This window comes from Cladosporium halotolerans (assembly GCF_011745625.1).
Source record: "Cladosporium halotolerans strain TM138-S3 chromosome Unknown Sca4, whole genome shotgun sequence".
Lineage (NCBI taxonomy): Eukaryota > Fungi > Ascomycota > Dothideomycetes > Cladosporiales > Cladosporiaceae > Cladosporium > Cladosporium halotolerans.
Genome location: NW_027191455.1, coordinates 138,198 through 158,361, shown reverse-complemented (window position 1 = coordinate 158,361; position 20,164 = coordinate 138,198). Strand labels below are relative to the sequence as shown.

General features: G+C 55.6%; 7 protein-coding genes across 7 annotated transcripts; 4 read left to right on the top strand and 3 right to left on the bottom strand.

The window, feature by feature from the left end:
• Nucleotides 1-1,827: 1,827 nt before the first annotated feature.
• On the bottom strand, nucleotides 1,828-3,057 carry WHR41_01511 (uncharacterized protein; the record flags this gene model as incomplete). The annotated part of the gene is made up of 1 exon (XM_069370117.1): nucleotides 1,828-3,057. One exon carries the CDS (start codon nucleotides 3,055-3,057, stop codon nucleotides 1,828-1,830), a length of 1,230 nt encoding a protein of 409 aa, XP_069232939.1.
• Nucleotides 3,058-3,322: 265 nt separating this feature from the next.
• On the top strand, nucleotides 3,323-4,240 carry WHR41_01510 (uncharacterized protein). The gene is made up of 2 exons (XM_069370116.1): nucleotides 3,323-3,743; nucleotides 3,855-4,240. The coding sequence occupies exons 1-2, from the start codon at nucleotides 3,471-3,473 to the stop codon at nucleotides 3,972-3,974; spliced, it is 393 nt and encodes a 130-aa protein (XP_069232940.1). The 5' UTR covers nucleotides 3,323-3,470; the 3' UTR covers nucleotides 3,975-4,240.
• A 368-nt stretch (nucleotides 4,241-4,608) lies between these two features.
• Nucleotides 4,609-6,306, top strand: WHR41_01509 (uncharacterized protein; the record flags this gene model as incomplete). The annotated part of the gene is made up of 5 exons (XM_069370115.1): nucleotides 4,609-4,955; nucleotides 5,016-5,389; nucleotides 5,442-5,642; nucleotides 5,692-5,851; nucleotides 5,901-6,306. The coding sequence occupies exons 1-5, from the start codon at nucleotides 4,789-4,791 to the stop codon at nucleotides 6,304-6,306; spliced, it is 1,308 nt and encodes a 435-aa protein (XP_069232724.1). The 5' UTR covers nucleotides 4,609-4,788.
• Nucleotides 6,307-9,055: 2,749 nt separating this feature from the next.
• On the top strand, nucleotides 9,056-10,571 carry WHR41_01508 (uncharacterized protein; the record flags this gene model as incomplete). The annotated part of the gene is made up of 2 exons (XM_069370114.1): nucleotides 9,056-9,127; nucleotides 9,186-10,571. 2 exons carry the CDS (start codon nucleotides 9,056-9,058, stop codon nucleotides 10,569-10,571), a joined length of 1,458 nt encoding a protein of 485 aa, XP_069232723.1.
• Nucleotides 10,572-10,868: 297 nt separating this feature from the next.
• WHR41_01507 (uncharacterized protein) lies at nucleotides 10,869-12,390 on the bottom strand. Its single transcript, XM_069370113.1, has 3 exons — nucleotides 12,221-12,390; nucleotides 12,015-12,155; nucleotides 10,869-11,947 (listed from the first exon to the last, which is right to left on the bottom strand). Exons 1-3 carry the CDS (start codon nucleotides 12,222-12,224, stop codon nucleotides 11,142-11,144), a joined length of 951 nt encoding a protein of 316 aa, XP_069232718.1. The 5' UTR covers nucleotides 12,225-12,390; the 3' UTR covers nucleotides 10,869-11,141.
• Nucleotides 12,391-16,136: 3,746 nt separating this feature from the next.
• On the top strand, nucleotides 16,137-16,850 carry WHR41_01506 (uncharacterized protein; the record flags this gene model as incomplete). The annotated part of the gene is made up of 1 exon (XM_069370112.1): nucleotides 16,137-16,850. The coding sequence occupies one exon, from the start codon at nucleotides 16,137-16,139 to the stop codon at nucleotides 16,848-16,850; it is 714 nt and encodes a 237-aa protein (XP_069232717.1).
• A 390-nt stretch (nucleotides 16,851-17,240) lies between these two features.
• Nucleotides 17,241-20,120, bottom strand: WHR41_01505 (uncharacterized protein). Its single transcript, XM_069370111.1, has 4 exons — nucleotides 19,744-20,120; nucleotides 19,615-19,686; nucleotides 18,762-19,319; nucleotides 17,241-18,701 (listed from the first exon to the last, which is right to left on the bottom strand). The coding sequence occupies exons 1-4, from the start codon at nucleotides 19,869-19,871 to the stop codon at nucleotides 17,501-17,503; spliced, it is 1,959 nt and encodes a 652-aa protein (XP_069232716.1). The 5' UTR covers nucleotides 19,872-20,120; the 3' UTR covers nucleotides 17,241-17,500.
• Between the last annotated feature and the right edge of the window lie 44 nt (nucleotides 20,121-20,164).

The following is a 20,164-nucleotide window of genomic DNA, read 5'->3' as shown; positions in this document are numbered from 1 at the left end:
CCTCTGCCATCGAGCAGTCGTCTGACGACATTATGTACTTTTCCCGGTGCGTGAGAATGTCGTGCTTCGGTTTGCAAACACATTGCGAAAGAATCTCAGCGGCAACGCAGTGACGGTCTCGATTCGAATGACTTGTCATGCCCGAAGTGATCCCATTCGGTGACAAGTACATACATTCCTCCACAATCGAATTATCGCACAGCCTGTGCTCAATTATTGTGCGATTTGAGGAACGAGGAGGACAGCGATCGAATTTTGCGACGTCTCCTACATCCAGCATAAAAGCAATCTGACTGGTGGGTAGCAATCTTCGAACAGCAGTTCAGCCAGCGGCCTGCGCAATTCGTGCACTGTCACACAGAAGGTGTCGTCGACATGAAAGACCTTCAATGTATCGCAAAGCACTATTGAGCTCAGCTCAACTGCGGCCACGAACAGACGGCGAAACGGCCAAAAGATGTATCAAAACAGGTCGTCATTAGAACGATGCAAGGCTTGAAGCGGTCGTCGGGAAACAAGAGATAGCGAAGGACTTGTGTTCGAGAAAAACTTCAAACTCGTTTTCGCTCGACGCAAAACTTGAAATCAACAGTATGGTCGCGATCTTGAAATCCAGGCCAACCAAATTCGAGGCGTCGTGCAGCCTCAGGCACAGTCAGATTCTCAACGTGGTGCGCTCGATAGAATCTAGGCCTCAAGCCGCTTCCGAAAGCGGTCGCTTGCTGTGAACAAAGTCGACTTTTACTTTTGTACCGCGCCGTTTGCCTCTCTGGCTTTTCGCGCATCATAGATCTGCGAGCCTCGTGATCGTGAGCTTCTGAGAATACTGATAGATCGATTGCGAGCGAGGATTTTCTCCAGAGCGATAGTGTTGCGAGCGAGCTCACATGCATCTATCTTAACCGCAGGTGTTGCCGCGGTGCGCAATCTGACGTTTCATCCATCTCGGCGTTGATCGATTGCATGGCTTTCTTCTGCGGGTGTCGGCTTCCCAAGCTTTCGTCAATAATTGAGGAGTTGCGTCAATTTTACTCTGCTCCTGTATTAGGTAAGGTACCGTCTCTGGAAAGTGGGGGAATATCCACGCCGCTCTGCATAACACACGTACGTTCTCATTCTCACAAACCACGGCCCCGCTGTCGCATTGCGGCAATTGTGGGTTGTGCACTCGACTGCCTAGCCAGTAGACAGGATTGTAAACATCCAAAATTTGCTTAGAGAACACCTGAACTGAACGTCTCTGGCATAGAGTCCATGCTGGCCGCTCTTGCTTTCACACTTCACATGCGACTATTCGCAAGGATGACTGCAGTGACTGCATATGGCAAATATCTCTAGCAATCACTCTCCATATGCATATACAGACGCTGGTATGGTGCAGATAGACATCGAACAACGATGATTGCTTGAGAAGATTCAATCATCAGCTGGGGGCAAGAACTCAGATTTGCCCCCCGAGAAGGTTAATCTCATGTGGTTGTGATGACATTGAGGCCTTCCAGTAGCTTGAACACATCGCTTTTTGTCTGGCATTCTGTTTCAGGACGTCGTTCTCACGAATAATGGACGATGTGAGTGATCTCACATGATTCATTCGCCGACAGTATTACAGCAGAAGGTAGAAACAATACATATGGAACCATGCATCTTCGAGGGAATGAGAAATCAATGCCATTCGAAGGCGATCTGCCTGCTCTAAACTAGCCGGTAGAGTTTTCGTCTATCTCAATCATCGTAGTGCATACTCGTGCAATTATTCCCACGCTCCAAGGTCATGCCAGCCAATGCTATGTAGTACATCGATCCGTGATCTCGTTTCTCAAGCGCTCACTTCCACTTCTGGACAACCACGCCACCGCGCTTGAAGTCGCTCATGTCACCCAGTGCAACAGTTTTGTCTTCAAGCTCCTTCGAGGGGAAAGTAGTCATCAGGGCCCACGGCCGCGAGTTGCTGGCGGAAGAGGCGCGGTTGACAAAATCGTAGACATCACCGATGGTTTGCGTAGTGTTGAATCGAGACTGCAGGCGTGTGCCGTCGCCGAGGCGGATCTGCAGGGTAACTGTGGGTGCGCCTTCGTCGACTTGGTTGACGGGAGGGGCAGCGCCGCCAGGAACCGCGGATTGCTGGGAAGGTGCGGGGGCGGCAGCGGCGCTTGAAGATGACGAGCCGAGACCGGGGGTGGGCGAACCGAGACGCTGGCCAGCACCAGAGAAGGGCTTGTACTTGGGCTTCGGCTGGACGTAGTTCTCGTCCTTGTGAGGGTCAAGGTTGAGGTCGACTTCCTGCCCGGGCTGCACGTCAAGCATGCTCAGCGGGGCATGGCCCTGGTTGATCTGCTCCATGAGCGACTGGTTTGCCGGGTCGTCGAAGCGGAAGAGAGGACCGTCGTCGATGCTGACACCGTCGGCCCAGAGATGCATAGTACGGCTGATGCGAGGGAGAGAAGCACCGGGGAGGCGACGGCCGGCACCAAGGCTGGCGGCGGGGTCTTCAATTACACGAGAGGGAGCATCGTCGCCCCCAAGAGTCTGAGCGCGGCCGCTGAAGTTGTTCCTCCTCGGGGGAGCATCATCCTCCTCCTCTTCATCCTCGTCACCTAGAGGCGCGCGGGGTGCGTTGTTACGGGCTTGTGAAAGAATGTTTTGAAAGTGGTCGGGGCGACGGCCGCCGTTGTTGTCACCAGGGTTCTGCACCGCCAAACCACTTTTTTCGCCACCAGCAAACAGATCCCTCTTCTTCTGATCCTCGTCATCGTCGTCCCCAGCGCTAGCAGAAGCTTGCAAGTCCCTCAAAGTCCTGATGCCACCTCCGTTGCCTCCTCCTGCCCTGCGGCCAGCTGTCGAAGACGAGGGTTGTGATGCGGCCTGGGCAGGCGCAGAGGCGGGCTCATCTTCACCATCACCACCGTCGTCTCCACCTTCTTGAGCGGCGAAGTAGAGTGCGACTGCTTCTTCGAGATTCCAGTTCGCTGATGAGAGGGCAGTCTGCGCAGCGCTTGCGTTCGCGCCTGTGACGCCGCAGAACTGCGCGACCATGTCCTGCTGATTCGAGTCCATCCTAAGACAATGTGTGGAGCCCAGAGATAATTTTCGGAGAGCTTTAGTGATGTAGAAAGGTGAGCTCGATTTGTGTGTGCCGTGGGCGTTGCAGAAGTCGGAGAATAATTGATTGAGAAAGTGGTGTTGGTGGTTCAGGCAAGTCAGCCAAAAGATCGACGTCACATCATCAAGCAGCTCCGGGCTAGAGCTTTCGGGCTTGGCGGCCGATGCGGCTCTCGCTCGCGCAGTCCGGGGCAGCGAGTGGAGACGTTCGAGCACCACCAACCTTAAGGCAAGCCGCCGCCTATCTACGACAGCATACACTTCACTCTTCGCATTCCGCTCGCCCGAGGTCATCTCCTCTGTGGCTGTCCGCCGACACCAACAGCCTCCACGCTCCCTTCACTGCCCGCCTTGCTCATTGCGCAACCATGGATCTCTCCGAGTCGCAAACCACCTTTCCTTCGGACAGCGAGAACTACGACGCGAACTACGATGCGAACCACAGCAACTCGCAAGATTCCGAGGAGCAGGCCTCTTCGTCATCATCGCCGCTCATATTATACAGCCCGCCCACTTTCTTGAGCATATTACGCGGAGCTGCGATCAACCTGGTCTTACCGTTCATCAACGGCTTGATGCTTGGATTCGGAGAGCTTTTTGCGCATGAGGCTGCTTTCAGATTAGGATGGGGTGGAACGAGGGTGAGTTTGGCCAACCGCCGCGTGTACGAGAAGGATCCAGGCACCAGACAGGCGAAATTGCGGAGGGGAAATGCCATGGGGATGAAATGATTGCTAACACTATCTACGCAGATTTTCCCAGCACACAGAAGCTCAAGGCCAGTCGGCCCTGGAGTCGAGATTAGGGATGATCCTGTAGAAAGGAGAAGGCGGAACGGAAGGGAGATGGATGCGTACACATCGCTGGAGTGAGGAAGGAACCGCTGTTGGGAAACAGAGGAGATATTCGAGGAAGAAAATCCAGCTCCTGGTGTATAGGACACCACCAAGCGCATTCTGCATAGACCAATGCATTGGAGGCGTGGGCTGGACACGCATAGAACGGCGGCGTCGCGGTTAAATCATCTTGTAAAGGGCTGCGACCAGACTCGGGCACAGACGAGCGGTCTGTAAATATCTGAATCACTGGATCTATACTACATGACTTCATCTTAAAAGAGCAGAGCTTCACCTTTACACCCGCTCCTCTGATTTCTCTCCGGCGCTGATCATCGAATTGCCTAGCAGCGCGAACACAAACAGCAGGAAAGCCGAGGCTCCTCCGACACGGAAGCCAGCCAGCCGTACCAGCCTACCGCCCACACACGCAAGACTACAGCAGCCTGAATCGTACTCTCCGACAAATGGTCTTCAAGCATTTCGTAGTGGCGATGATGGAGTCGATTATCCTTGCGTGTGCTCTGTGAGACGCTTTGCGTACTCCATCGGTGCTACATATAGGGCAGCTACATTTTGGATATCTTGCTCGGTACCGAGCTCGGTACCGAGAGTATACCTCCACAGCCGACATGGCCTTCATGTGATTTTTTATCAGGTGTGTTTGTCAGAGAAGCCTTTGCTGGACTCGGTGCCGAGCCCATCACATCCGAAGTCGTCCTTTCTGTGTACCACTATAAAATGGCTTGTCAAAGAAAGATTTTCGGAACTGTGAGACTATCAAACTATTTCGGCCCTGGTTCAAATACTGAGAAGCGACTTCGACACGCGCTCGCGCTCTGAAATCGTAATGTCACCATCAACGACCGCAAAAACGAAACTAGAGACAGCCAAGCCTGAAGATGGTGCCACAGAAGCTCCAGATGACAAAGGGGAGCTGAGCGAACTTCGCATGGACAGCGGTATGACGGCCTGGCTTCAAGTGGTGGGATCGTGGATTTTGTTCATGAACACATGGTACGTATCAGGTACACTTGTCATTGGAAATCAGGCTGATACAATATGGACACGAACTAGGGGACTTACGAACTCCTACGGTGTTTTTCAGACTTATTATATCGACACGCTACTCCCATCATATTCACCCTCGGCGATCGCTTGGATTGGTTCGATTCAGCTCTTTCTCACCATGATCGTCGGAATCTTCGCAGGGTGGCTACTCGACGCCGGCCACCTCAGAATCATCCTACTATCAGGCACATTCTTGGAGGTCTTTGGCTTGATGATGACCTCACTGAGCACTAAGTACTGGCACGTTTTGCTGTCACAGGCAATCTGCACGGGCTTAGGCAGCGGGCTTTTGGGTCTCACTTCAGTGGCAGTCATCCCTCTTTACTTCAAGGAAAGGCGAATGATCGCAACGGGCATCGCCGCAACCGGCAGCAGTTTGGGTAAGATCAAATGGCCATCGATATTTATGGAAATGAAAGCTAACTACTACAGCCGGTATCATCTATCCCATTTTATTGCAGCACTTATTCCGCAGTATCGGGTTCGGCTGGGCGGTAAGAGTGCTGGCATTCCTTATGCTGGGCTGCCTACTGGTTTGTTGTGCGGTCATGAGATTGCGACCACGCCCGACGATTGAACGCAACCTCTCCCTGCGGGTGTTTGCCGATATCCAATATACTACCTTCGTCGCCGGTGAGTATGTGAAGCGATTCCAATTTTCTGCTCGCTAATACTACAGCAGCGTTTGCACTCATGATACTATCAGTCTACGTCCCATTCTTCTTCATAGAAGACTTTGCGCTTGCACTTGGCCAGTCAAGTGCCACCTCGTTCTATCTGCTTTGCATCATGAACGCTGCAAGTCTATTTGGACGTCTAGTGCCCAATTGGTTGGCAGACAAGTTAGTGGTGCGCCGAAGTATGCATTAGCCTGTGACTAATAGATTGTAGGTTCGGTGGCATCACGATCATGATGCCAGCTTGCTTCTCGTCGGCAGTTTTGTTATATGTCATGCGATACGTTCATGACCTACCTGGCTTGATTGTAATGTCTGTCTTCTACGGGTTCGTTTCTGGTGGAATGGTCTCACTTCCGCCTGCAATAATCGCGAACCTTACCACCGACCCTTCCGCTTATGGTGTCCGGATGGGTGTTGGGTACACGGTGGCAGCATTCGGTGGTCTCGTTGGAAATCCTATTGCGGGTGCATGTCGAAGATTTAGCAGTGACGATGATGGGAGCGCTCAGGCCGAATTTCAATACCCATGGATATTTGCTGGGAGTACGATGATGCTCTGCACACTGCTATTGGCTTTTGTAAGGATGCATCAGCTGAAAAAAAGGAGGCGGCAATAAAGCCTAGCGCATAGCTTCCCCCATAGGTTTGATGGAATAATAGTTGATGGCCAGAATTTGACCGAGAGAGATTCGTTTGGGGGCCATGCATATCGTTGTTGTAACGTGATTTGGGCTACAATGTGAATGCACGTTCCTTTCCTTGCAGATCAAGTGCTCGCCTGCTACCAAGGCTTTATATAATATCATAAGTGCTGCGATGCGGTCTGTCAGGAATCGACGCATCGCAGCACGGGCCAAAGAAATCGCTTTCCTCAGAATTCGAGCCGAATGCAAGCTGCGACTTATTATTAGGCACGTTCAGAAAGCCGGTGCATCAAACACTCTTTACGAAGGGCATTAGGACGAGATGCAGTCCGAAGGCGGCTACAGAAGGAAGATGGGGACGGCCTGCATTTCCTGCAGGCGTCGAAAGTTGCGATGCGATGGCAACGGTGAAGAAGCCTGCACGCATTGCCGAAAGTCCGGTACCGAGTGCTCGTAGGTCACCACGAGCTTACGCCGACGAGAGACGTGCAATCGGTACTTGACTGAGATCATACAGGAGTGAGCCACTTCGTGGCTCGTCTACGTCAAATGGAAGACGTCGATTGCAATCCACATCGCGTCGTTCAAGGGCCACGAATACTATCCGTACGCGTACAGACCCACCATCAGAGATCCCGGCCGAATCCATCCAGTCTACTTCAGACGAACGAGAGCGCATCTCACCAGGGCAGCCACTGAGAAGCGAAGAGCTCTCTGCATTCTACGCTCGTGGAGCACAAGGATGGAATGTGTTCTCGGGGCCAGATCCACCCAGAGTGATTTATGTCGGAAGCAGCACCTCAAATCTGCACCAGATCGTGCGAGATCAGACTTCCAACAGTAGCCTGCACTTTCAGTATCCTTCTATCAAGTCAACACTACCTTGGAAGCCAAATGCATTCATTCGTGGATCATCGACATTTTCCGACAACCTGGACAATCTCCTCCCCAAGCACCTGCGCGATGCTCTTCTGGATACTTACTTCGAAGACATTCACCCTTACATGCCAATCCTTGAACGCACAAGTTTCCAGAAGCAACAAGACGATCCGAGGGACCCTCCGCCATTGCTACTGCTGCAGTCGATGTTCCTCGCATCTGCTCGGATCAGTGACCATCCCGAAATAGCGTCAGCACGCACGGAAATCACTGACGCCCTTTTCACAAGCGCCAAAGCTTTGTTCGATATGCGGCACGAGAATGACAGAACTACCCTAGTGCAAAGCGCTCTGTTGCTCGCATGGCATGTTGAGAACTCCGATACCGTGAGCGGGAATGCCTACCACTGGATAGGGCAAGCTACACGGATAGCTTTCGGATTAGGCATGCATCGGGACCTCGGGCCGAACTCTCAGACGACGATGCCTGCTTCCGACAAACACATGTATCGCAAATTATGGTGGGCAATTGTCCAGGCGGAGACGTTTCTTTCTTTGGAATATGGAAGACCGTCGATGATTAGATTGGAGGACTTTGACCAGACGCCTCTTACCAAAGTGGACTTTACGAACTCCGAAGGGGTAGTGGACGAATCCGTTTGCGAAGAGTTCATCCACACGACGCGCGAGTTGAGTCTTCTAGCCCTCGATGTCTTGGCTTTGGCGCGACCGAATGCTGAGCCGGGTAACACAAGCGGCTTCGATACAAAATTCACCAGGATTGGTAGCCAACTGCCATTCAATCATTCTTTCGGAGCTTGCCAGCTTCGAATCACCTACAACTTCTTGATTATCATGTATCATCGTGCGAGCACCATCTGCTCAGCCGACGCTGTAAGATCTTGCAGGGAAGCTGCCTCCTGCATTCTGACAACGTTCGAAACGATGCTCGCAAACGGATCGATACGGAAGTCGAACTTCTTCGCGTCTGCTGCAATCTTCACCGCAGCGATCCAATTTGTGAAGGAGGCGCAGCTGGGAATCAGCGAAGCCACCAAAATGCGAACGCTATCTGCTCACGCACAGCTGGACCGCCTTCTTAGGCCATTGAAAGCCTTGACTGCTTACTGGCCGAACATGAGCGCCCTACACGACCTCTGCTTGACGCTTTGCAAGCGTTGCATGGACTTGATCACGAGTGATGTGGATAATTCCTCACACGTGCAATGCCCAACTACGCTTGGGGGCGATGATACTTCCTGGCAGAACGTCTTCATGGACCCTCTCAATTCTGGATTAATAGATTCTTTCGAGCTTCAGAGTTGGTTTAACGCATACTAATGAAGTTTGATGCATGAACGCTCGTGCCAGATTTGCCGAAAAATTCCACCTATGCTCAATGCCAGATTTCGATTCAATCACTAGAAGTGATGAATGCACCAGCCACATTGACGAAGGTAAATCTTGGCGTCATTCTGTATTCAGGAGGAGGAATTGACGGGTTGGAAACTCTGTGCAGACGATTGCCACGAACAATTGCTACTCGGGCAATGAACGCTTTGACACGCATTCTTCTGCAGCAGGGCTTTTCATTCTAGCATAGCAGGTTCGCATATTATACAACGACCAAACCCTTCTCTGATGTTTCAATTCATCTACCCAGAGTGCATTCATGGCTGTTTGGGTGCTGGCGTTTGGCTTGATGTTACCTGTAATTTAGCGTGCCTTGCCCGCGTCGCGGATCCCGGCTGCCGTACCCAGACCGAATCCTGGGGCTGGCGGGAAAAAGATTCCCGCGTTGGTCGCCGCGATCCAGAGCCGCATACACATCCACCACCGCCGCGATGATGCCCAGCAGAGGCCTGCAGGCCATCAGAGGCAATGCGCCCAGGCTCTACCAGCAGCAATGCAGAAATGTACGTGTCGCGCCCCCCGCTCCTGTCACGCGACCTCCATGCTAAAAACCGCTCCCAGCTCTCCTCGCGAACCCTCCCCCGAGCCTCCATCCCATCTCTCAAGAGCTCAATACGCTCGTCACCATGGATCGCACGCACGCCTGGCGCCGCGCTCTCCCTCTCCGCCGTCCGATATGCTTCCACAACACCCACCACTCCCGCGCCCGGCCCAGCATCCGCACCACAGGCTCCCCTCACCGAGCCCGCCAACGCCGCCGCCGCCTCGTCGTCGAGCACCCCTAACCTCGACACGATAACCCTCGACGACGTCCAGCTCGCCGCCGCCTCCGACCACATCAGCAAGATCCCCGAAGGAATCGGCTACTTGAAGCAGATCGGCCTGGACTACGGCACCGGCCCGACCTCGATGATCGAGTGGATACTGGAGCACATTCACATCTGGGGCGGCCTCCCCTGGTGGGGCGCCATCGCCGCGACGGCGGTCTTGCTGCGCGTCGTGACCTTCCCTCTGTACCTGAAGTCCAACGACCAGGCCGCGCGGGCAATGGCGCTCACCAGCGTCACCAAGCCGCTCACGGAGCGAATGCAGGCCGCGCAGAAGATCAACGACCAGCAGGCCGTCATGCTGGCCTGGCAGGAGATGCGGACGGTGCGGCGCCAGGCCGGCCTCAGCTACATGACGCAGTTCACGCCCATGCTCGTGCAGTCCGTGCTCGGGTTCTGCTCCTTCAAGCTCATGCGCGCGATGGCCAACCTGCCCGTGCCGGGCCTGCGCGACGGCGGCTTCGGCTGGATCACCGACCTCACCCTCACCGACGGCTACCTGATCGTCCCCGCCCTCATGGCCGGCGCCATGCACGTGATGATGCGCGTGGGCGGCGAGAGCGGGCAGTCGATGGAGACGCTGCAGCCGGGCATGCGCAGCTTCATGCTGTGGGGCATGCCGGGGCTCGTCTTCCTGCTGACGGGCTGGCAGCCGGCCTGCGTGGCCATCTGGTTCGCGGCCTCGGGCGCCTTCGCCATGGGCCAGGGCCTGCTGCTGCAGCGGCCCGCCGTGCGCGCCTTCTTCGGCCTGAGCCCCATGTACAAGCCCTCGCCGCCGGCCGAGAGCCCGAGCGAGAGCCGCACGATCGACGCCACCGCCACGGCCTCGAAGACGATGAGGTACCAGGCGCCGAACGTCCGCACCAAGCGCTCAGGCCCCGAGGCCCCGGCCTTCGCGTCTCCCGCAGCGCGGTCCGCTACGGCAGAAGCGGCGGCGCCGGCGCCGGCGAAGCGCGGCGTGCTCGACTCGGTGAAGGAGCAGTGGGCGTCGGTCAAGAAGCAGGTGCAGGAGAAGCAGGCTGAGACCCTGGCGAAGAGGCACAAGGACACGATCGCGCGGGCGGCGGCGGACTACGAGAAGCGCGCGCAGCGCAAGAAGGAGTTCGAGAGGCGCAAGTAGAATTAGAGGTGAGATGGAATGAGACTTGTAAGATGTGGAGCAGACAAAGTTGAGTTGCATGGGAGGGAGTTCTTTGTTGGCCGCGTCGGCTGCCCTTCTGGGGATGTATTTTACTGATGTTCGCGTCTGCCTGCATGAGACCCTTGGAGATGCATGGACAGGTACATACAACTTCGCTCTTGGGGTGGCGGCACTGTTCGCATTCCGCATGTATATTTTTAGACATAGCCTTTCCATAGACAGTGGATCAAGGCCTACTACACTCACCCCCTTCACCGGGTTGCAGAGGAGATGAGATTGGAAGAAAGGGACACGAGAGCTGATCATTCGAAATTGGATCTTCATTTGATTCCTTGCAGGTGAGTTTGCTCAGCTGAGCATCGCGATAGCATTTCCCATTCCCATACCCGTGACTCGTACGCTTTTCTTCGAGGTGGCATCTCGTATGTCATCGTTTCCTTGCTTACTGTTCCTTTCCCGAAGCCATCAAGCTTTCCTTCGCTGACTGGCGTAACCTACAGAACACCGCAGCGTGCATTCTAGCATCTACTGGTCTCTTCTTCGTCTTGTCTAGACGTCGGTGCCGTCGACGACGACACCCTTGCTCCATTTGTGGCACATGACGCGCGCGACCTCCTCGGCGCTGTCCTCGCTGACCAGAGCGCCGACGAGGTACAGAGCGCCGTCGATGCCGGACAGGACGCCGGAGGTGGTCAGCACGCGCAGGCCGCCAAGGCGGAGGTTGGCGCGCTTGAGGACGCTCTCGCGGCGGGTGTTGCTGATCTTCAGGCTGATGGAGCCCTTGCGAGCCGCGGACGGGCGGCGCCCGCCGTTGGCGCGCTCCTCGACCGGGCTGCTCGGCGCGGAGCCGCCCTGGGACATGCGGCGCTTCTCGCGGTATTGCTGCTTGGTGAGCAGGTACGGGTTCTGGTCTTCGTCCTCGCCGAGCTCGAAGCGCAGGTTGTTGACGACGTAGCGGGCGTCGATGACGTCGGCGTGGTCGGCCATGTCGCGCTGGGCGGCCTTGCTGCAGATGTTCTCGAACTTGGCCATGAAGTCCGGGTGGGTGGTGGCGGACAGGCCGGCGAGGATGCCCGTCTCTCCGAGGAGGAGAGAGCCGGTGCAAACGCTAAGGAGGGTGCGCTCGCGGGTTGGGTTCTTCTTCTGCAGCTCGCTGAAGGCCTTGATGAGGGTGAGCGGCTGGGATTTGCCCTTGAGGACTTTATCAGTGCCGCCGCCAACGATGATGAGGATGTCAATCTCGGAGAGGCGGGAGTGAGCGTCAGCATAGCTGAAGTGGGCCTTGACGGTGGCACCCTGGGCGCTGGTGACGAGACCTTCCTCGCCGGCGAGGATAGTACGGAAGGCCTTGGTCTCTGTTGAAAGAGCTCGTGATCAGTGGGTTGTTCTGTAGCGTCTGGTGTTGGCGATACTCTTGCTTACCTGGGTTTCTCCTGTCGTGCTGGGCCCAGCTGAAGACCTCCAGGGCTCCAGCCATGTCACACAGGTCGAACTGGTCTTGCAATGCTATGAGGACCTTGATAGGCTCGAAGTCGAGTCCATCAGGTTCCTCAACGATTGCACCTGGAGAGAAGGCGTCGGTCAGCGTCCAATGCTCGAGCTGGTCATCCCAAGGCGGGTACACTCACTCATCTTTGGCAACTGATTGTTTGGTGATGTGATGTGATGGTATGGGTGGACAGGTAGATGAACGAGAGGAAGAGGAAGAGGAGTCAGGCGTGGGAGAAAAGAGCTGCGGTCGGGACACGTTCCTGTCTTGGTGACTGGCCGGGTACGTACACACGCAAACCAATGGCCCTCGTGACTGCTCGCGTGACGAGCGAGGCCAATCGCTCTTGCCATTCCTTCCCCGCGAAACTAGCCTACCCCGCGCTCGGCAGGCTGCGGCCGCCGCTAGCGCCAGGGTCCGAAAGCTTGCGGGACGGCGACGGCCTCAGTCAGCCATTCGCACCTCCATCACGCTGGCCTTCGGGAGAGCCATTGGCATCCGCAGCTCAGCATGAGTTGAAGCCGTCTCTTGCAGCGTCGATTCAGCGCCTTGTGCCAGCCAAGGCTTCCTCCAAGCTCACAGCTGGCCTCAGCATAGCTGGAACGCGGCGGGTCTAACTTTGCAGCAGCCACAGAGCTCCCCCAGGCGATCACCGCAGCTCGTGACCAGTGATGTGACGGCTCCACCGCGCTCTGTCTGCGGCCGGTCCCGCGCGTGCCTGGGTCCAGGTCCCATCAGACACAGCGAGTTCGTTTGTGAGAGTCGTGACACGTCGTGCCTATGTGCGAACGAGGACTTTTGGAGGGCTGTCGGAAGAGACAATGCACCTTTTGCAAAGTAAGGCGTATAGAAGTCTGGCCTTCCATACTTCTAAGAGAATTACGTTCCACTGAGGATGAAGCTACGGTGCAGGGGGTGAAGCTCCCCACGATTCGATGATCGAAGGCATTCACCTAGTCTGTTCACGCGACAAATCTCATTGCAACCAAGCCGTTCAAGAAATCTGCGACGGGAACAGCTTTGCAAGCTAATTAATGTAGCTTCGTGTTTGATCTGCTCGCGCGCGGCAAGCGGCCGCTCTGCACATCCCAGACATCACGTGACTTGAGACATGGTCAAAGTCATGTGACCTGAAAGCCGACCAGGATCTCGACGGTCACGATGTCGCTGGTGAGCACGTGTGCTCGATAAAATTCGTCCGACGAGTGCTCACGCATGTGTATTCAATTTGAGCAGCAGCCTTGCTACGCAAACACCTCACGAACATTGTTTTTTTTTTTCTCTGCACGAAACCGCTCCCCATCCAAATAATGGAGACGCAGTCCGGGATATAAATCATCCTTAATCGAGCGAGTGGCTCGTACCTTGGAGGCGCTGTCACACATTCCGTGCAAGACCCGACTTATATTTTGACGCAGCCGTCGACCCACGAGTCGCAGGTTCAAGATGATGTGTACCTTAAGCTGTGACACTTAGCGACATTGCAAGATGTGCTGGTTTGCATGGTGCAAGCAGCACATAGGCCAGTAACAATTGCAAGATGTGCGGGTTTGCATGGTGCAAGCAGCACATGGGCTAGTAACAAGAGCACTATGATCACTTCCAGAGCCAGCTCTAAGCTTTGGAGCGACCGTTTTCTCTCGTCGATTGCTGAAAGTCTTAGGCCGCACATCAGGTGGACTTGAGCTAGTCCATGGATGTGGCAGACTTCGATGACTGCATATCATTTTTGCTTGCGTTCATGGGTGTACATTAGCTGCAAGCGTATGTGGAGGTTTTCATAACGTCGTGAATCCTCAACGTGGTCGTAATCATGGCTTACAATCAAGCATATGTTCATGGCATAGTCTGTTCAATTCATGCGCTCGCCTCAATGCTTTCTGGATCTTAAATGGCAGAGGAAAATAGCTAGAGTGAAGCGAAATGAGAATGAAGTGTTCGGCTATGGGCGTAGCGGGTGAGGTTGGCGGTTGTTGTGGGCAGAAGTTGAAAAGCTGTCAGCTAAATTCGACTACAGGAAGGGAGGGCGCCAAAAACATTATTCTGAGAAGCAACATAATTAGTTGCAAGACGCGATGTTTGAGCGGACAGACTATTTTGAGGGTATGAGCTTGAAGAACTGCAAGGATAGTTGAGAGTTCGGCTGTTGAGGCTCAGGAGCTCTCAGATCATCCTCCGAGCGGACGTCACACACAGCTGGCTATCTTCACAAGCATGGGCTCACAGTATTCCACGAGATGGACTTCCGCCATAGTGACTGAAGACGAGCATGCCTCGGTTGAGCGCGAAGGGATTACTTAGCGTCGGTCAAAGCGACCACTCCACTATAGAAGCACTTGTATACATGCCGCTTCCACAACGCTGAAGATCAAACGCGATCGACGTCACCGAGCGATCGCCCCAGCGAAAGCAACACCGAGGGCCCATCTGACAGGCTCAATGTTACTGCCGACATATGCTGGCAGCCTCACCTGACACGCGAGGAGAGGCGCTTTGGGACAACCCACCAGGCTGCCGTGGCTTGCAGCTGACTGTAACGCCTCGAAGTACCTCCGCGGTCGAGAAGCCTCGGGTATCTCATGGCTCTGTCGTCAGATCTCTCGATCGCCGGTCTCGCATTCTCGGGCAGAGCGAAGAAGAGCGTGGGAGCGTGGGACTCTGCGGCAATTGCGCGCTTTGCAAGTCGAATAGCCGCTCGCACGTTGCCGCGTAAGAGGAGTGAGTACGTTGCCCAGAGATGCCGGCCAACGACAGACCCACTGAAGCCGGGGGGGTGGAGAAGTACTGTTGCATTGAATTCTTCCGTTCTATTTGGGTTGAACGCGCAACACGTGACGAGCTGTGCACGTGAAAGCAAGTGAGGTCACCGCGGACGGAGGCGGACCCCACAGCCAATCGACAACGTCTCGATCGGACACGCCAAGTCGTGCGGTCCGCAGCAGCATGCGCTCGACCAACAGAAGAAAGTGGGGGCTCATTTGGCCGGCCGCAGGTCCAAGGTGGGGGTTGGCCGCAGCGCAACGTACAACTACCTCACTCCCAACTTTTTCGGCTGGTGACGAAAGACGAGAAGCTACGTAGCCAATACCTGGACCGCGGAAACACGAGAAAGACACATCTCGGTTGGCGTTTGTCATTTACTGATGCAAAATAAACAAGCATCCCTACGCAGTCGACAAATGGCATTATTGCCGCCGGACTTGACTGCGGAACAATGGAGCTCGGCAATTGGGTTTCAGCATGCTACATCCATTTAACCCCTACGCTAACAGGAGTCCAGGCGAGACATCCCGTCCGTCCAGTAGCCATGGAGCAGACGGAGATGCAGTGAGGAACGATCACATGTACGTACCTCCCATGTTGCTATGGCGCCATTGCTTCTCCCATCCTAGGGCGAACCATCGCACCTATTACGAGGAGCGGCTACTGCAGTGTTCCTGCAGCTAAATGCCTCAGCCCTCTCCCAGAACCGCACTACTCCTGCATTACGTAGGGACACCTGAGCGACTCCAGGGAAACCTCAGGTCTCGTCCATACACGTGCCAAGGAGCTCGCCGCCTCCTCGCTCACCCAGCTGTGGATTCTGACTTCCAAGTTGTGATCCACACTGCTCCAATCGAGCAAACAACACGGCACCCATCATTCCGTGTCTCGTACGCCCGGTGAGGGGTCGCAGTGGGGTATTTCTGACGACTTAGGAGTCCCAGTCTGCATAAATACCGGTAGCCTCGCGGGCGTTTCTTCTTTTGTTCTGTCCACTCCCTTCCTTCTGAGTATTCTTAACCACCATTGAAGACCGAGTATTGTATTAACAGTGCTTGACCTTGAGTGACCCGCCCTTGCAACAACTGTCCAAAGCAACAAACCATCGATCCAAAGCAACTGTACCTGGAGTCCATCGCGCCAAACCTTACCCGGACCTACTTCTCCATTGCACCAAACCTCTCCCGGACCTGCCTGCCATAGCACCAACCGCCCAGAGCACCGCTCTACTTCTCTCTAGCCCGGACACCAAAGCACCAACTCCCACAGCAACACACACACACATACCAACCATGGCCGCCGCACCTCCCGTCCACTCTTACGAGCACATCCACGGTGACAACCCGTACCTGGCCCGCTCCTACGGTAACCTTAACATCGCGGACATGACGCAGCTGTACGACGACTGGGCCAGCACGTACGACAAAGACGTGATGGAGGGCGAGGAGTACAAGGCCCCGCCTCTCATCGCGGAGACCATCCTCGCCCAGCTGCCGCCGTCCGACAAGGTCAACAACCTCATCGCGCCCGAAGTCAAGATCCTCGACGCCGGCTGCGGCACAGGCCTCGTCGGCATCTACCTCGCCAAGCTCGGCGCCCAGCACGTCGACGGCATCGACCTCAGCCCGGGCATGCTGGACATCGCGCGCAAGACCGGCGCCTACGGCAAGCTGGAGCCCGCCGACCTGACGAACCCGATCGACGCCCCGACGGGCGCCTACGACGTCGTCTCCTGCGTCGGCACCTTCACGGCCGGCCACGTCGGGCCCAAGTGCTTCGACGAGCTGGTGCGCGTCACCAAGGCCGGCGGCCTCGTCGTCGCCACCGTGCTCGACGAGATCTGGAAGCCGCTGGGCTTCGACAAGCACGTCGAGGGCATGGCTGCCGACGGCAAGGTCGAGATCGTCGGCACGGAGCTCATGCTCTACCGCACGAAGCACAAGGCTGCCGCGAGGAACGTCATCCTCAGGAAGAGCGGCGGCCGTGACTCGCCGCTGCAGAAGTAGATCTTCCGTTGGTCCTGATGATGATCATGCATTGATTGATTGATGATTGCCTTGACGAATCGATCTCTTGTGACGAGAAGCAGAAAACATGTGACGGCGCGGGCGTGGTAAACAACGCCCCAAAAGTAGCTTCTAGTGAATGAAACGAATCGTTTTCTTCCTTCCCTCCTTGTCAGTGTCATCGTATACCACTCGCCCGTGCAGACACCGATCAATTTACCAAATTCTGGCATTAACGGTCGCTGGTCATTTGGGTGCCTACGCCACCATGGCCACACATCTCTTCCGCAACACATGGCCGATTGAGCGACCACCCCAACCCTAACCCTACGAACCCCATCATGATCCATAGACCAGGCAGTAAAAAGCGACTGCCGGTGGAGGCAAAACCACAGAATTGGAGGATGTGCTCCACCAATTGAACGGTTGAACCCTCCCGTGACGGTCCGTTGCCTCTCACAAGCAATGTTTTAAACCATTCACAAGGCGAGGCGAGAGAACGTGACGGTTGAACAGATGCGAAACTCGGCTGCGTAGTTCTTTCGTTTGTTTGAGTCCTGTAATTCCCCCATATTCTGCCCATATCTTCAAACCCGCCAGTCCAGATATCTTAAAATGCACGTCAAACCTCCCTACTCCAAGCCACCTACTCAAGCCGCTCCGCCCGCCGCTGGCGCCTGCAAATTCGGCATCGGCGCCGCAGCACCCGCGAAATCGAGATTGTCAAAGCTGAACGAATTCCAGAACGCATCGTCAAAGTACGTGAAGACCGCCGACGGGTTCGCAGACCAGTCCTCAGACGGCGTGGGCTGCTGCTGAACCGCAGGCCCCGCGGCTCCGTATTGCGACGTCTGCTGCTGCTGCTGCTGCTGCAGAGGCACATCGCGCGGCCACTGGCGTCCGCCCGCCGACACGTCGGGCACGACGGGGACGTGCCCGCTCGCGCCGGACGGGTAGCGCTGGTCGTAGAGATTCTTCATGTAGCGCAGCTTGGACGCCCACTTGGTGAAGGAGTCGTTGTTGACTTGGATGCCGTCCGGGCGCGCGGCCTCGACGGCTTCGAACTGCCGCATGGTCTCGCCGACGATGGTGGAGTAGTTGATGTCTTCGCGCAGCGCGGCGGGGTCCCAGCCGTCGACTTCGAGGGTGGCGAGGCGGAGGAGGGTGACGGAGGCGAGGACGGATTGGCCGAAGGTTTGGAAGGGGAGGGTGAGGAAGATGTCGGCGGGCATGGCGAGGTAGAGCTCGAAGTAGGCGTGGACGGCTTGGACGCAGCGCCAGAGGCCGTCGAGGCGCTGGCGGAGTTCGCTGCCGTTTTTGGATTTCGATTCGGCGAGGCCGGTGAGAGAGTTGGTCCAGATGGCGACGCGGGCGCTCGCGATCTGCTGTTCGGAGAGTAGCTTGGCTCTCCCGGACAGTGAGGGGGTTGGTATTCGATCCAGGTCCGCTTCGTATGAGTTTGCGACGTATCGCATGGGAGCCTCGAATGCTTCTACCGCCATGACGTCTTCCATGAGATGCTGTATGCGCACCGTTGCGACGAGGTAAGCATCGCTTTCGTACTCGGCTTCCTTGTCGAGCGTTTCTGCACAGTCCGTCATCCACGGCGACCATTTCAGAGCACTGAGCTTTTTGAAAGATGTGGACATCATGGAGGTCAAGTAGTACGCGCCCAAGAACGCTCTACGCTCCTCGTTCGAAAACGGTGGAACCACAGCATTTGATCCGTTCGCCAGTCTGAACTTCTCACAAGAGTCTGGTGCCCGGTCGATGTTCAGGTCGGCGACAAGCGACATGGCCAGGTGCAGTAGAAGGATCGACTGCTGGGCCCAGATAATGTGGGGATGATACCTGGGGAGGATGAAGTGTCAGCACGAATTGGCTTTGTCCCCATCGTATCTCGAAACGTACCATGCGATCAAAATGAGCATCCCCTGTAGGACCTCTAAGGATTTCTCGTTCCGTATGATGACACGCTCGCTGATCTGGCGCATCAAGTCTTTCACCATGAACTGTTGTCTAGGGAGATCGTGAAAGCATGACACGGTGGCGATGGCCTGCATCAAGAAAGGCTTTTCATGAGCGAGCTCCCATGCGTCCATGCCGTCCGGGATGACGACAAAGGGCATCGCTGGAGCCATCAATCGCTTGTATCGGTCGAGCAATGCAGCAGCTTCTGCTATGGAGATGGTTGTGTCCATTGTGATAGGCTGAGTAGGCTGGAAGCTCGAAGTGGGCGTTGGTACCGTCGATTTTGCTGTACTTGTGCACGAGGCCGTGTGTGGGTTTTGCTCTGCGACGAGGTATTCTACCGTAGAGTTTCCCTTGTCACTCGCACCGGATGTCGTCGATGGCGAAGGGTGGCCATTGTTCTCGCTCTCAGCAGCATTCGCTGCTTGCTGTTGTGCTTGCAAGGCGTGAACGAGACTGTGAAGCTTGTTCTCGAGTTTCTCGAGCTGAGCGGTACGCCTACGATTGTGTCAGGAACAGGGAGTTGGACTTCACTCGCAAACAACGGGAGCTGGTTCCCATGCGTCTGGCAAGTATGACATGTGCCGGCAGAACGAAGGCAGAACATGGGCACCTCTGGGCAGGACGAGACGGATTTCAGGACCTGCCCCGGTTCGGGCCCATGCACCCATGCTCGGCACAACATGGCCATACGCCTGGGATGCTCGGCCGAGAGCGAGGACATCGACATGGACGGCATCCGATATAACGGAATTCCGAGGCACAAGAAGGTATGTGAGGTTGGAATACTCACGTGAGCTTTGTGGGCCTTCGTTTCCGTTGCACGGGCTCTTTCATATGGCACTCTTTATGCAAGCGGGAACATCTACAAAACGATCAGAAGCCGCACCGCGAGGGTCATCTCAAGAGGACTCGTTCGCACCTTTCGCATATCTGTTGACCGGACTGTCGGACGCATTTGGCCTTTGCTTTGGCGCAGGTGAGGCATGACCGGGCGGCATTGCCAGCGGGCCTGCCGGCCACGCTTGACGAGGTGGGCGTGTTCTCCATGTCCGTGGATAGCGTGTAGCATGCACGCGTGGGATTGCTCAGCGTGAGAACAAGACAGGAACAGGAATACTATGAAATCCCGACTGCTGCTCCATTACAAATGCTCTGGCACGGCAGGCAGTAGGATGGCGTGGATGCGTCGCTTAGTGATTGAAGGAAGCGAACGGAGCCGGAGATTCGATTGATTCCGGTTCCGTGTCTCAAAATCCCCGACGACCGCGTGGAATCAGCATCGTATGAGTATCGCTGTTGGAGCCATCTTCGCAATTGTTAGATGCCTGTAAATCCATACG